The sequence below is a fragment of the Macaca mulatta genome, chromosome 6 (assembly GCF_049350105.2).
Source record: "Macaca mulatta isolate MMU2019108-1 chromosome 6, T2T-MMU8v2.0, whole genome shotgun sequence".
NCBI classification, from domain to species: Eukaryota; Metazoa; Chordata; class Mammalia; order Primates; family Cercopithecidae; genus Macaca; species Macaca mulatta.
Genome location: NC_133411.1, coordinates 89884244 through 89898030, shown reverse-complemented (window position 1 = coordinate 89898030; position 13787 = coordinate 89884244). Strand labels below are relative to the sequence as shown.

Here is a 13787-nt window from a genome sequence, read left to right as displayed (position 1 = left end):
CCTTAAAATAATTTTCAGCTCACCTTTGACCTTTATATCTTTGCTATAACTTCAGAGCATAAAATGTATTGATTGGTTCTTGCAGATTATCAATAAAGATATTGAATAGAATGGTTCTATGATAATTTCAATGGGATGCAGCCAGTATAAAAACTTTATGTAGGCAAAATCCTGTCTACCTCATTCACTGGTGAATCTTCAGAGCCTATTACAGTGCCTGGCACACATTAAATACTTAAATAATGAATGAATGAAAACTGAAGGAATGGATGGATATCTGAATGGATGATAACTTTATATTTTTGACAGTTTCTGATAATTATTTGCATATGATTTCCTCACCAGTAAATTAACCCCTTAAATGTGTAACAATCAGGGATATAATATTTTATATTTTTCTTGGAAATGCTGTGTAGGCTGTAGGGATTTCCTGCTTCTGCTACACACTAACTGCATGACTTTGGACAAATAATGAGCCCTCTATGCCCGATCCCTCATCAATCAGTAATGATGACCCCTGTTTCATAAGCTTGTTGTGATATATTACGTGTGAAACACTTGCCTTCGTTCCTAGGAAGATTTCTGTGATGTGAGCTATCACTTTTTCCATTGCATATTTTTCATATTTGAAATTAATACATAGTATTCAGATAAAAACATTATCAGAATTATTATCGCAACTTTTGCGGGTATATATATAATCATTTCTTTGCTTGCCACAGAATCATTTCATCCAGGCTAGAAGCTTGCTCTCCATGATGGAACCAGAATGTAAAAATGTTGGTGCACATTAGGATTTAAAGTTGTAAATAACCAGACCAGTCACAGTGTAGTAAAAGAAGGATTTTAGGTTTCTTTGGTGAAACAAAAGCAGATATAAAAAGTTACAAAGATTTTAGATTTTCATTCACAAAAAAAAGTCATTCACATTTTACACTATACACGTTATGATATAAATACAGGAAAGTATTATGTGCATTGTAATGAGAAAAGAAAAATAGAAACCTAATAGATCAACACAGTGTTGTTCTGTGCTCTAAAATACCTAAAGGTGGATTACATTTAATGCAACAACCAAGGGAACCTGCTTAAACATACTGTGTATTATTGTAGCTAGAGTCATTCCTTCTAAGCCAAAGAGGTTTTATAAAAAAGAATCAATATTGGGCCAATCTCTGGGTGCCCTTTTTCTCTTTTTCTATGTGCATTTTATTTTTTGTCTACTCTTCTTCAAGTTGCTCTAAACTGAAATTAGGGAAAGAGTCTTAATTTCCATTACAGGTTTTTCTTTAAACATTAAATTAAGTGGATAAGGATTCAAAGTCATCTTCAGCAGTCACTTTATTCAAATAATGGGGAGAAAACAGAGTGGGAAGAGATGGGGAGAAATGTCAACACATACACTCCACCTAACAGGAAGAAATGCCCACACTATTTCTATGTATTCGCTCCTTTCTTAGAATGGGCAAACACCATTTGCTAAAAGCTATATACTTTTCCACTCTTTTCGTAATAAACACTTGATGCATTCTATCCATCACATTATTTAATCAGGGACAAAGTACCTATATTATATGATTCCAAATTGTGTGAGGAAAGTAAAAGGCTAACACTGAAAAATAACTAGCATACTATGTTCATTTTCAGGTCTTAGGGAAAATAACATCCAATAAATTAAATCAGTATGGCTTACTTCATTTATTTATGTATGCTTCACAGCTGCAGCATTCATACATGAACATTCAAAACTTTATAAAAGATTAAAATGGTTATATATACAAAATTTCTTTTTTTTTTTTTTTTTTTTGCATGTGTGTTGTTTTAACAATCCCCCACCCTCCAGAGCCCTAGGTCTATATCCATATGAAATGCGTTGATCGGTAACCTTACGAGTTAGTTTTATGAAAGCCATTAAAAAGTAGACCTGGTTGAGTTAATTATTAGCACTTTGACCCCTAAAAAATGCTCCTGGTTACAGAAAAGTCCTCCATTCAGGCCTTTCTTGTAAGTGAAGAAAAAGGAATGCAGCAAAGAAGAGTTCCACATTGGAGTCCCTAGTTCCATCAGGATCCCATTTGCAGCCTTTAGCATCATGTAGAAGCAAACTGCACCTATGGCTGAGATGGGTGCAATGACCTACAAGATTTTGTGTTTTCTAGCTGTCCAGGAAAAGCCATCTTCAGTCTTGCTGACAGTCAAAGAGCAAGTGAAACCATTTCCAGCCTAAACTACATAAAAGCAGCCGAACCAATGATTAAAGACCGCTAAGGCTCCATAATCATCATTAAATATGCCCAAACTCATTGTGACTTTTTATTTTATATACAGGATTAAAATCAACATTAAATCATCTTATTTACATGGCCATCGGTGCTGAAATTGAACATTTTAAATAGTACAGTAGGCTGGTTTACATTAAGAAATGGACTGCACTGGAGGCAAATAGAAAACTAAAGAAATTAGATAGGCTGGAAATGCTTACTTTCTGCTCTCATTTTCTTTCATTTTGTCTGCTGTCTTTTTGAATGCCAATACTTTCATTTAAAATGTTTTGGGAGCACGGCAACCCAAAATGACTGAACGGTGGTCCAAAAATCCAAACCAACTGGTAATTACTTCTCGAGGTGATAGGAAAGGCACAGGAAGTTAGGACTTTGGCTGAAATGATGAAAACACATGTTCGCCATTTTAGGGATCAGCGCCTCGTCTCCTGCCACCTCCGGCTCCAACGATGATCATGTTTGGATGTATTTATTGAATTGTCCTTTGCTGATGAGGAATTTTTAAAGTATTTCATAGAATAAGTCCTTTGGTATGCAGATGCTACATGGAAGGAAAGAAAGAAAAAAAGAAAACACAACAATATTACTTGCTCCATACCCTAAACTGCCGATACCACAGCCGTAAAATGAAGGTGTCTAGTAGTTGTTATAGCACGGTAGTCCATTCTTTCTAAAGGACCACTTACGGTTCATGCAGGTAATTTTAGGTATAGCCCATCTTCCATTTCCTAGGCACCGGATGGTTGGAAGGTGACGTTGAATGAAACCATCTTTGCAGTGGTATCTAATCAGGGAGTTGATTTCATAACGAGGTTTCATCTTTCCAAAGGTCTTGGCATTTTCTACAACAGGGGGCTGGCCGCAAGCAACTAAAGGAAAGCAAATTGGGTTACTTCCAAATAATCTAAGTATTTCAGCTAATATGAGTCTCTTATTTTTCTCTCTTTCTTTATGGTACCAAAGTAAGCAACTTCATCAAAAGCAATCTTTCAGAATTAAGAATATGAAATTTTTCAAGAAAAAAATTTAATGTTGAGGCTCTGGGCCTACTTTAAATCTCAGATTATGCCATCTTGAAATTTGTTTTATTAAACAACCATAGGGCTAAATGGTCATACATTCGTCTACCCCTCTGGAAGGGCCACTTTTCTGACGAAAATTCCAAATTAAAAAGCATATTGTCTTCATCACCATCCGTAAGTTTTTATTTGTTAATTACCTTCATTGGGACAATAATGAATTTAACTATTACTATTACCTCCTTATAGAAACTTACAATCTACAGGCCAGTCATGGTGGCTCACACCTGTAATCCCAGCACTTTGGGAGGCCAAGGGGGGTGGATCACAAGGTCAAGAGATTAAGACCATCCTGGCCAACATGGTGAAACCCCATCTCTACTAAAAATACAAAAAATTAGCCGGGAGTGGTGGTGGGCACCTGTAGTCCCAACTACATGGGAGGCTGAGGCAGGAGAATCACTTGAACCCAGGAGCCAGAGGTTGCGTTGAGCCAAGATTGTGCCACTGCACTCCAGCCTGGAGACAGAGCGAGACTCCATCTCAAAAAACAAAACAAAACAAAACAAACAAACAAAAACCTTACAATCTACAATAACATTATAGTTTTTAAATATGGACAAAGACTCCTAAATACAAATATCTTTTGGTTCCATTTACATTTATTTGCTCTTTTTTGTCTTCTGTATTGGTACAAGAAAAAGAGACCGTAATATTCATGCCTGAATGTCATAAATACCTTAATGAATATAAATTTAAACCCTTGAGACAGGTAAATGAGGGTAAAGCTTGGAATTCTTAACCATCATTTTAAATTTACAATGAAAAATTATAAATATCAATAAACAGCAATAATATAAGTAACAAAAAAAGAAGTAGAAGTAAAAGAAATATCTTCATTTTAAAATTCAAAAACTTGGAAAATTGATTTAATTGAATTTGTGTTAACATAGTTTTATTCAACATTAGCACACTTATTTTAAATGATATACTTTAAAAAAATCAACTTTGATTAAATTATTGTATTTTCCTATATCTCTTTAATATGAATGTAACTTAAATATAATTTTCCCTAAGTGGAAATTTCTATTGTTTAAGAATTCTGACACCACAGGCCCACAAAAACATGCCACATTCTCTCATGAAATATTGTAAATATTCAGTGGGAAAATGATTATCAGAAACCTTGGTACCAAACGTTTGAATGCCAACATTCTAATATTAAAAGTTTACAGTTATTAAATATATTTGCATATTCAGAAGACTGTTTACAACCATATTCTTTTGCAATGACAAATTTTGGTTTAGTTTAAATGTTTGACCTTCTAATTTACCTCCGCTTGACCTCAATCTGGATACCTGCACAATTTTCTTTTTTAACTTTTAAGTTCAGGGGTAAATGCACAGGCTTGTTATATTGCTAAACTCATGTCACAGGGGTTTGTTTTACAGATTATTTTGTCACCCGGGTACTAAGCCTAATACCCAATAGTTATTTTTCTAATCTTCTCCCTTCTCACACCCTCCACCCTCAAGTAGGCCCCAGTGTCTGTCCTTCCCTTCTTTGTGTCCCCATGTTCTCATTGTTTAGCTCTCACATGTAAGTGAAAACATGCAGCATTTGGTTTTCTGTTCTTGTGTTAGCTTGCTAAGGATGATGACCTCCGGCTCCATCCATGTTCCTGAAAGGGACATGATCTCATTCTTTTTTATGGCTGCATCGTATTCCATGGTGCACACTTCTTTTATTGCAATATGAAAAGCCTATACTAGGGTCCAGATAATAGCAAGTATCAGATGGAATAAGACCAAAGTGATAGAGAAGGTTAAAAATGATCAATTCAATTATTCATTATACTTGATTTGGTGCTAACAAATTTGAAGTCATTTTTATACTTTTGAGGAAATAATTGTATAGATTTCTTCTAAAACTAAATATGAAGACTTATTAAAAAGCTAAAATAATTCAGTGAGTGTGGTATTGGCAAGGACAGGAAAATAGACCAGAAACAGATTTATACACATATGCTTGATATTTGAAAGAGGCAACATGGCAGAGCAGAGGGAGAGTGTAGTCTTTTCATTTGAACACTTGTGTATTCATACGGAAAAAAATAAACTTGGTTCTGTACTTCAGAGAATACATTAAAAATAAATTCTAGATGGTTGAAATATATAAACACAAAAGGCAAAACTATAAAACATTTAGAAACTATAGAATATCTTTATGACTTCAGGATAGTGTCAACCAAAATTAAGGCTGTTGAGGCAGAAATAATTTGATAAAGGTTTATTGGAAGCGAAATGCGAGGATCTACCTGGGAAGACACACCACAAAGTTGGACATATTCCAGAATCTGCTACAGGTTGGAAGGCTTTTATGGGGAAGTTCAGAAGGGAGGCCAACTCCTCAGACCCGAGTTGTGATTTTCATTGGAGGGTACAAGACAGAGGTTATAATCATTGGCTACAGACTACAAAATACAAGCTAAAATGCTCTATGTGCAAAACAATCAGTAAAACCTCATGATTCACAAACAAATCAGTGTTTTTCCAGTGTCAGTAGGCTACATATTAATCAGTATGTCAACAGTTTAAGGAATTCATGATAAGATTTGAGGAACTCACGATAAAACTGTTTACTCAGGGACAGGATGTAAGCCATGAATCATAAGACCTCCCCCAGGTGGATTAATTTGGAAGCCTGCCAATGTGACCTGTAGGTTATCAGTAGGTAAAGATTTCTTAAAATACAAAAAAGATTAGATCATAAAGGAAAAAAACATCAATAAAGTTAAGAATTCTGTTCATCAGAAAATTTTAGGTAAGGGTGAACTCAAGTGACAAACTGGGAGAACATATTTGCAACATATAAAATTGTCAAGGGATTAGTAACCAGAATATAAAAAGAACTCCTACAAATTAGTATGTATAAGATTATAAGTAAACAATTTTCAAAAATAACCAAAAGATATGAACAGAAACTTTACAAAAGTAGAGCTTCAGGTGATTGATAAATATATGAAAAGATATTCAGAGAGACGTATCAAAAAATGTGAATTAAGTCACAAGAGATTACATTTTATACCCACCAGATTGGCAAAAATTTCAAAGTCCAATAGTGCCAAATGCTGGAGAAGATGTAGAGCAACAGGATCTATCACAGATTGTTGGTGGGAGTGAAAATTGGTACCACCACTTTGGAAAAAAATTTGGCTTTTTAAAGTAGATTTTATGGTACATATATCCTATGACTCAGCAACTTCACTCCTGGAAATATATCTTACAGAAACTCACAAAAGTTGACCAAGAAGAAGTTCAAGAATGTTCATAGAAACATTATTTATAAAAGCAAAAACACTGAATATAACTCAAGTGTCCACTGACAGGAGAATTGATAAGTAAAATGTTGTATAGTCATACAAGCAATACAATACAGAAACGAAAACAAAGAACATGCCACTACATGCATCAACATGAATAAATCTCACAAACATAATGCTGAACAAAAAAAGAGCAAAGCACAGACTATATATAGTATGATTCCACTTATTTAAAGTTCAAAAATGTAAAAAACTAAATAATTTATTGTTTAGTGAAACAAGTGTATATCATAATAGAAAAGGGAAAAGCAAGGGAATTAAGTCATTATCTCGGTGGGAGTTGAGAAGTAAATGGATGGGATTGAGAGGAACCCACAGGATATTCCATAGATGTATGGATAGTATGCATTGAGGTGTTCTTTTTAAAAATATGCCTTTTGTATATATATTATAATTCTTTGCAAGTATTTAATAGTTAATTAAAAGGAGAACTACGTAGGTCTGTAGGTTTAAAATATCTAAAAACAGAAAAGGGTATCTTTTTAAAAAGCCTATAAACATTTCCAAACTTCCCCAAAGTACTGATTAGCAAAGAATTGACTGCACAAATATAAAAATCAGTGAGTAGGGGAGATAAAATACAAAAATAGGGGTTTTTTTTCTTCTTCTTCTTTAATGAGGTAGAATCAGTATTTTATAAAATTTGTTCTCCATTGGGAAATGTAAACAATCATGGTGTTTTGGTGAATCTTTTTTGGTATGGGGTAGTGGTTCTCAACGTGGAGCAGTTTACCTCTTCTGGAGACATATGGCAATGTCTAGAAACATGTTTGCCTTTTACAAGGCAGAGGGGATGTAAAAGTGCTACTGACATGTAGTATGCAAAGGGCAGGGATTATGCTAAACATGCTTTAATGCACAGGATAGCCTCTTAAAATAAAGAATTATCTGACCAAAAATGTCAATAGCTCTGCTGTTGAGAAACCCTGCTATAGGAAAAAATAAAATAGGAAATGTAAGAATGTATAAATCATAAAATGAAAAGTATGACTCCGGGGACCATTTGGAGACAAATGGCAAACATGACATTTGGACAGAGACGAACAATTTAGGAAAGTTTTCTATGCTGGAAAAAGAAAAACAGAAAATCCTTGATTTGCTATTTTTACGAATCCCATCGCAGAGGTGCTGAAGCAAGGGATGTGGTCAGGAAAGCTTCTCATGTAGAAAAGGTATTGAGAATACGTTCTACCTTGGGTGAGAAAATAGCAGAGTAACGTACTCATTGCTAACAGCCGACTTTCATGAGACTCAGGCTTTGTGTATGTTAGTGTTCTCTTTCTTCTAATAGAATTTCTCATTATTGGGGTTTAAATCCTTACTAAAATGTTTATAGAGTGTGATTTTTAGTTTTATTATTTTTGTATCCAAAGACAAATGAATCAAATAGGTTTATATTTTGTATTTGTACTTTGTACTCTTATTTGAAGTGGGTAAAAGTCTGGGTCTAGGGGCTAAATATTCATGTGATAACACCATTATTAATTGCAAATAGGTTAAAATATTTTACAGAATTTCTATTTGTTTAGGGAAAAAGTCTGTACAGCGTGCTTTAGAAATTGGCCAATGATAAACACACCTTTTAAAAAATTAGCTTTTAAAATACTTTCTGTTTAATGTTAACTAAACAATTCTCATAAAATTTACATTACACATGTTCTTGTTTTATCTTATAAATATTCAACTACAGATATAAGGATGGCATTTGTGTTCCATAGTTTACAAGCATAAAATAAACTTCTAAGGGAATGATTAAAAAACTCAAATGCTTTCTAAGGGAATGATTAAAAAACTCAAATGCCTATAATTGGCAAAAAACAGTGCCAATTATAATCCCAAAAGATACAATCTCAAAAGTCATAATCCCAAATTTTGAAATTCCTAAAGACCAAAATCCGTAGAGGTTAAAATCCCCAACATCTAAAGTCCCCAAAATCATAATTCTGAAATATGTTGAAATCCTGAAAGCCAAATTCTAGGGAAGGGATTAGTGCATTTTTGGTTGTATGCAGGATAGTTATATCATGTCAGGAGGAATCATTATATTACCTTGTCATTGTCTTTATTTGGAAATTTAAATAATGGTTTAACAAGATGCATGTGGGTGCCAAGCTGCAAGGGGTAGACTTGTGGACTTAATTTTAGGTGTCAACATGACTGGATTAAGGAATATCTAGAAACCTAAGAAAGCATTATTTGGGGCATGTCTCAGGGTATTTCCAGAGAAGATTAATGTGTCAGTGTGAGTGGATGAGGTGCCCTCATTGTTGATGGGCATCATCCAATCAACCAAGGGCCCAGAGAGAACAGATACAGAAGGTGAGCTGGTCTTTCTCTGAGAGCTGGGACAGACTTCTGCCACCACGGACATCAGAATTCCAGGCTCACTGGCCTTTGGATTCCAGGACTTACACACCAGAGGCCCCCCAGGTCTTGAGGCTTTCGGTCTCAGACTGAGAGTTACACTACTGGCTTCAGCTTCCTTCCTTGGTTCTCAACATAAAAAGGTTGACACTTCCTCAATAAATGAAGAGATGTTCTTTTGTACATCTCCATTTATGAAAGATAAGATTTCTCAAGATCTTGGCTCTTTGAGCGACTGAACATGCGGTGGTAACCCATCTCAGTTTTTTATCAATCTTGTGAAAAGATTTGTTGTTCATCATAGTATTTCACATGACCACCGTTATAAAGCTGGTGCACATAATTACAACCAGAGTGATGTGCGTTCATACATTTTGGGTTTTCCCCAACTGCCATTAGTATACCTGAGTGCTTATGCTTGAAAATATATGTATGTTTTTATTGTCTATTTATTTTATTGTCTAAAGTGGCTTATGAAGCACGCTGTCATGTTTTTATATGTTTCTCTAATAAATCATCATTTTAAAATGTAAATAAATGTCTTAAAATTTTTTTCTCTTTAAAATAAATGTCTTTAAACTTTGTTTTTTTCCAGAACTCTATTTTCAGGCTTTTAATCCTTTGGGATTTCAGCATTTAGGATTATGGCATTTGGGATTGTGTCTTTCAGGATTGGGGCACAGACTCACATAAAACAAAGGAAGGACTCAATGAGGACTGCAATAAATGGAGATTGCAGCCCCAACCAAGGGAGGGCAGTGGTTCTCAGCTCTAGTACTTGAAACCACTGACAAACTTGAATATGGGTCACATGGTACCAGGTCTTCTTATTTCTTAAAAAAGCTAGACATCTAGATTTTAAAAATATAGACAAGTATTTTATTTTGTAATGTTCTACTCATCAAAATAAAAAAAAAGAATTCTGTCAGGAGCGGTGGCTCACACCTGTAATCCCAGCACTTTGGGAGGCCGAGGCTGGCAGATTACAAGGTCAAGAGATCGAGACCATCCTGGCTAACACGGTGAAACCCTATCTCTACTAAAAATACAAAAATTAGCTGGGTGTGGTGGTGCGCGCCTATAGTCCCAGCTACTTGGGAGGCGGAGGCAGGAGAATTGCTTGAACCGGGAGGCAGAGGTTGCAGTGAGCCAAGATCCCACCACCCAGCCAAGATCTCCAGCCTGATGACAGAGAGAGACTCCATCTCAAAAAATAATAATAATAATAACAATAAATAAATAAAAATAAAAAGGTCTATTGTCCTTTGGGCTGGCAGTTGTTCTTCTTAAAGATATTACCAGGCAGCATTCCTACATTAATGCCACGTTGTTATCTTTAAGGACCTGAAATCTAAGGTGAGAACATTGCTGAAAACAAACTTTTCAATCGTTTTGGAAGAGTGAACTATTCCAGAGCAACGAGAGATGACATCCATGGACATACCCAGTTTAGGTCTCAAACAATGAATTTGAATCACAAATTCCTGAATTATCTTTATAACTGAAATGAAGATTAAGTACACATTATTAACGGAGTAATCATTACCTGTTCCTTTCTTGCACGTATAGGTGAGATGGTAATTGCAGGGAACATCATTCCACTGGCCATTCTCATGCCAAATAATTACAACACAGTCTTCTCCAGCAGAAAAGAAGCTGTCTGGCTGGTTGGGCCTCCAATTCTCGTATTGCTGTCAAAATGGAGGGAGAAGGTAACTACTTGCTAGTGAAATAGTAACATAAGAGCAACGACGGTATTATATCACAATCTAATTGGAATAGACTCAACAATTTCTGTTGTTTCATATAGCTGAAATTATTTTGGTGGTAAAGAAAAAGACTTAAACTGTGAGTAGAAAATATATGTGTCTCAAAGTCTTTAATTCAACAAATGTCTACAATTTGGCAATGAGATATCATTGAGAAATTTTGGTCTAGTTATTCTAGATTTCTAAATATATAACCAACCCTCAATTTAGGAAATTTCATCATATTATTAATTCAATAAAATTAATGGAAGTAGAACTAGAGAAAAAAAATCTCATCATTTTAATCTTGTTTTCTTCTACCTCTTATGTGCACATATAAATTTATATAATTGTGATGATAGTTCAATTGAATTTTCAGCCTGTCTTTTCTTATCTTTACTACTATAAAGTACCTTTGTCTCATTTATTGTAATTGCTTTTCACCCAAATTCATCTATTTGGTTTAAAAAGTTGAGATAGTTGCAATATTTATTTTTTGTATTTATCTGACATACCTATGCTAATCATTTTATATACAACTTTTCAGAGCTAGTTTGTTTTAGATGTGATTCTTATCTGTACCATACAGTTGAGTTGTCCTTTATGATTTAATATGAAATGTTTTTAGTGGAAACATTTATGACATTTATGCATATTGATATAAAAAGATACGCCTTCAAAAGTAGATCTTACTATAGATTTTTTTTTTGTGAAATGTATGTTGAGATCATTGAAAAGGATTTTATGGGTTTGACATTTCTCTGCTGGTTACCTTTATATATACGTGTGTGTGTGTGTGTGTGTGTGTATATATATATATATATCCTACTCTGAGCAATAATATACAATTGGAAATATCTTTTGCCTTCCATCATATGTGTCATTCATTTAGCATCTACAATAGATGAAGCCCTTTTCTAGGTACTTAATATGCATTATCTGTTACCACAATCAAGCATAATAGGGAATTATTTGGACCTTAGAGATGTTACGCACCCAGGACTCTCTGGTTTAGGTTCATTTCTTTGTTACTTAAAAGATTGCCTCCCTGGCAATAATAATTGTGTAAAAAACATAGTCGCTGTGCCTATTCAAAAATAACAAACTTTGATAAGACGAAAATAATATTGCCCTATAAATAAGAGACCAGTTTCCCAGTCCTGGGTCCTCTTAACTAGAATGTGGTATGAGACAAGTTTGTTTGTTCAGCGCCTTTCTGGGTCAATTTGAGCATCACTTTCTCACCATGCTTTGCCTACTCTCATGCTTTATCATGTCTAGCATGACAACATTAGTGGTGACAAACTTCCAAAACATGCTAGAAATACAGATTTAAATTTATGTGACAATGGCTAATATGACTGTCTTTTCTGGGCCTACAGATCTGTTAGTCTTTCCTTGAATTAAGTTTAAAGTAAGTTTATGGTTTGAGACAATAAGTTAAGTGACTTTGTTTGGCAAAGAGAAAGTCAGAGATTAAAGTGTATATAAGATTTAAGGCAACTATTCTCAATTCAGAGCATCAGTGAATGCAAAAATGAAAAAAAAGGAGGGTCCAACTACTCTTACTACCTACTTATTCCCAACAGCACCATCACTATTTTTATGTCTTTTAAAATATATAATATGTCTGATCCATTTTACTGTATTTACCCAAAGTACTATACTTAGCTATCTGCAGTGTTTTCAATACCAAATGTTTCTTTTGTGTTTTAAATCTTTTCCTCCTACCTATGAAACTGAGATTTGTATACCAATAAACTCTAGTTTAAAAACCAAAACAGTATAATTAATATACTAGAGGATGTCTGTAATCTTTCTTCTCAGAACAAGTGGTTTTCAAAACTTTTAAATATGGTAAAAAAAAAAAAAAAAAAAAACACTTAGATCTTGGATAAAATAATTTGTGAAAAGACCTAAAGTTTGAAAACCTGCTTTTCTTTCAGTCTTCTAGCTTTTTGTCTTTTTAGATTGTGTCCTCCTCAATCCTGCCAGAATTAAGACATGAGACAAGAGATCACTGCTATGTAAAAAAAGAGTCTTTGAAGAGTGATAAACTTGCAAAAAACCAAGAGACCCTTAAGGAAGTTTTTTTTTTTTTTTTTTTTTTTTTTGCCAAAATACAGCATGAAGGGTGGTTTTATTTCTCAGGGGAAAACCTAATCCAGAAGTGAGGCAAATTTAAATCCAACTTATAGCCTAAATGGTCCCACTGTGTTACTCTCCAAATGGCCCGGAAAAGATGCTCAGGGGACCATACTCACTGAAGTACTCCTTGACTGGTAGGTCTCCCTGCAACCAGGAACTCACCTTGGCTCTGAACTGGCTTTCTAATTCTTTCCGTATTTTCCTTTTCGTTGCTCATTTCCCTCATCATCCCTCAGCCTCCACTCACCAAGCCTCCTTTTTACATTTTTGATACTCTCCTTTAGTAGATAATCAACAAAGCAGAGATATGTCATGTTCTGCCTGTTGCTGATACAGAACTAAGTTGTTTGTAATGAATGAGTTAAAGTAGGATAAAAATTTAAAACCAAAGAATAGGAATCCACTAAAACTAACAAAATCTATATTTAGTACTCTCTATGGTCAACGATTCCAGAGTTCGCCGAATATTAAATTTGGATTTAGGAGCTCAATATTTTCTAGCTTACTTTCCAACTAGTCTCTTACAGGAAACCAGTAATGTCCTCAAAGGTGGAAAATTTTCCAACGTCCTAATACTATGTGTACACTGTCCATTATTCCCTCATTCTTTGTCCCAACCTACACTGTCCCATCTCCCTTTCTTACTTTCTTTTTCTTCATAACATTTATCATATTCTAACATCCTATATAATTTACTCACTGATTGCATTTTTTTCTCCTAGTAGAATGTAAACTCATTGAGGACAGGGCTTTGGTTTATTTGGCTCATTACTGTCTCCTCAGTGCCAGAAACTATGTTTGGCACATACTTATGTTTATTTATTTATTTATTTATTTATTTAT

General features: G+C 34.5%; 1 protein-coding gene across 3 annotated transcripts in view; it reads right to left on the bottom strand.

The window, feature by feature from the left end:
* Positions 1-1207: 1207 nt before the first annotated feature.
* VCAN (versican) overlaps positions 1208-13787 on the bottom strand; it is a 110282-nt gene continuing 97702 nt past the window's right edge. For all 3 annotated transcript variants that reach the window (XM_001112269.4, XM_015140359.3, XM_015140358.3), the window contains 3 exons: positions 10595-10739; positions 2969-3151; positions 1208-2823 (listed from right to left, as the gene is read on the bottom strand). In XM_001112269.4, coding sequence (XP_001112269.3) covers positions 2696-2823; positions 2969-3151; positions 10595-10739 — 456 coding nt within the window. In that variant the 3' untranslated portion in view covers positions 1208-2695. The remainder of the gene's footprint in view (positions 2824-2968; positions 3152-10594; positions 10740-13787) is intronic.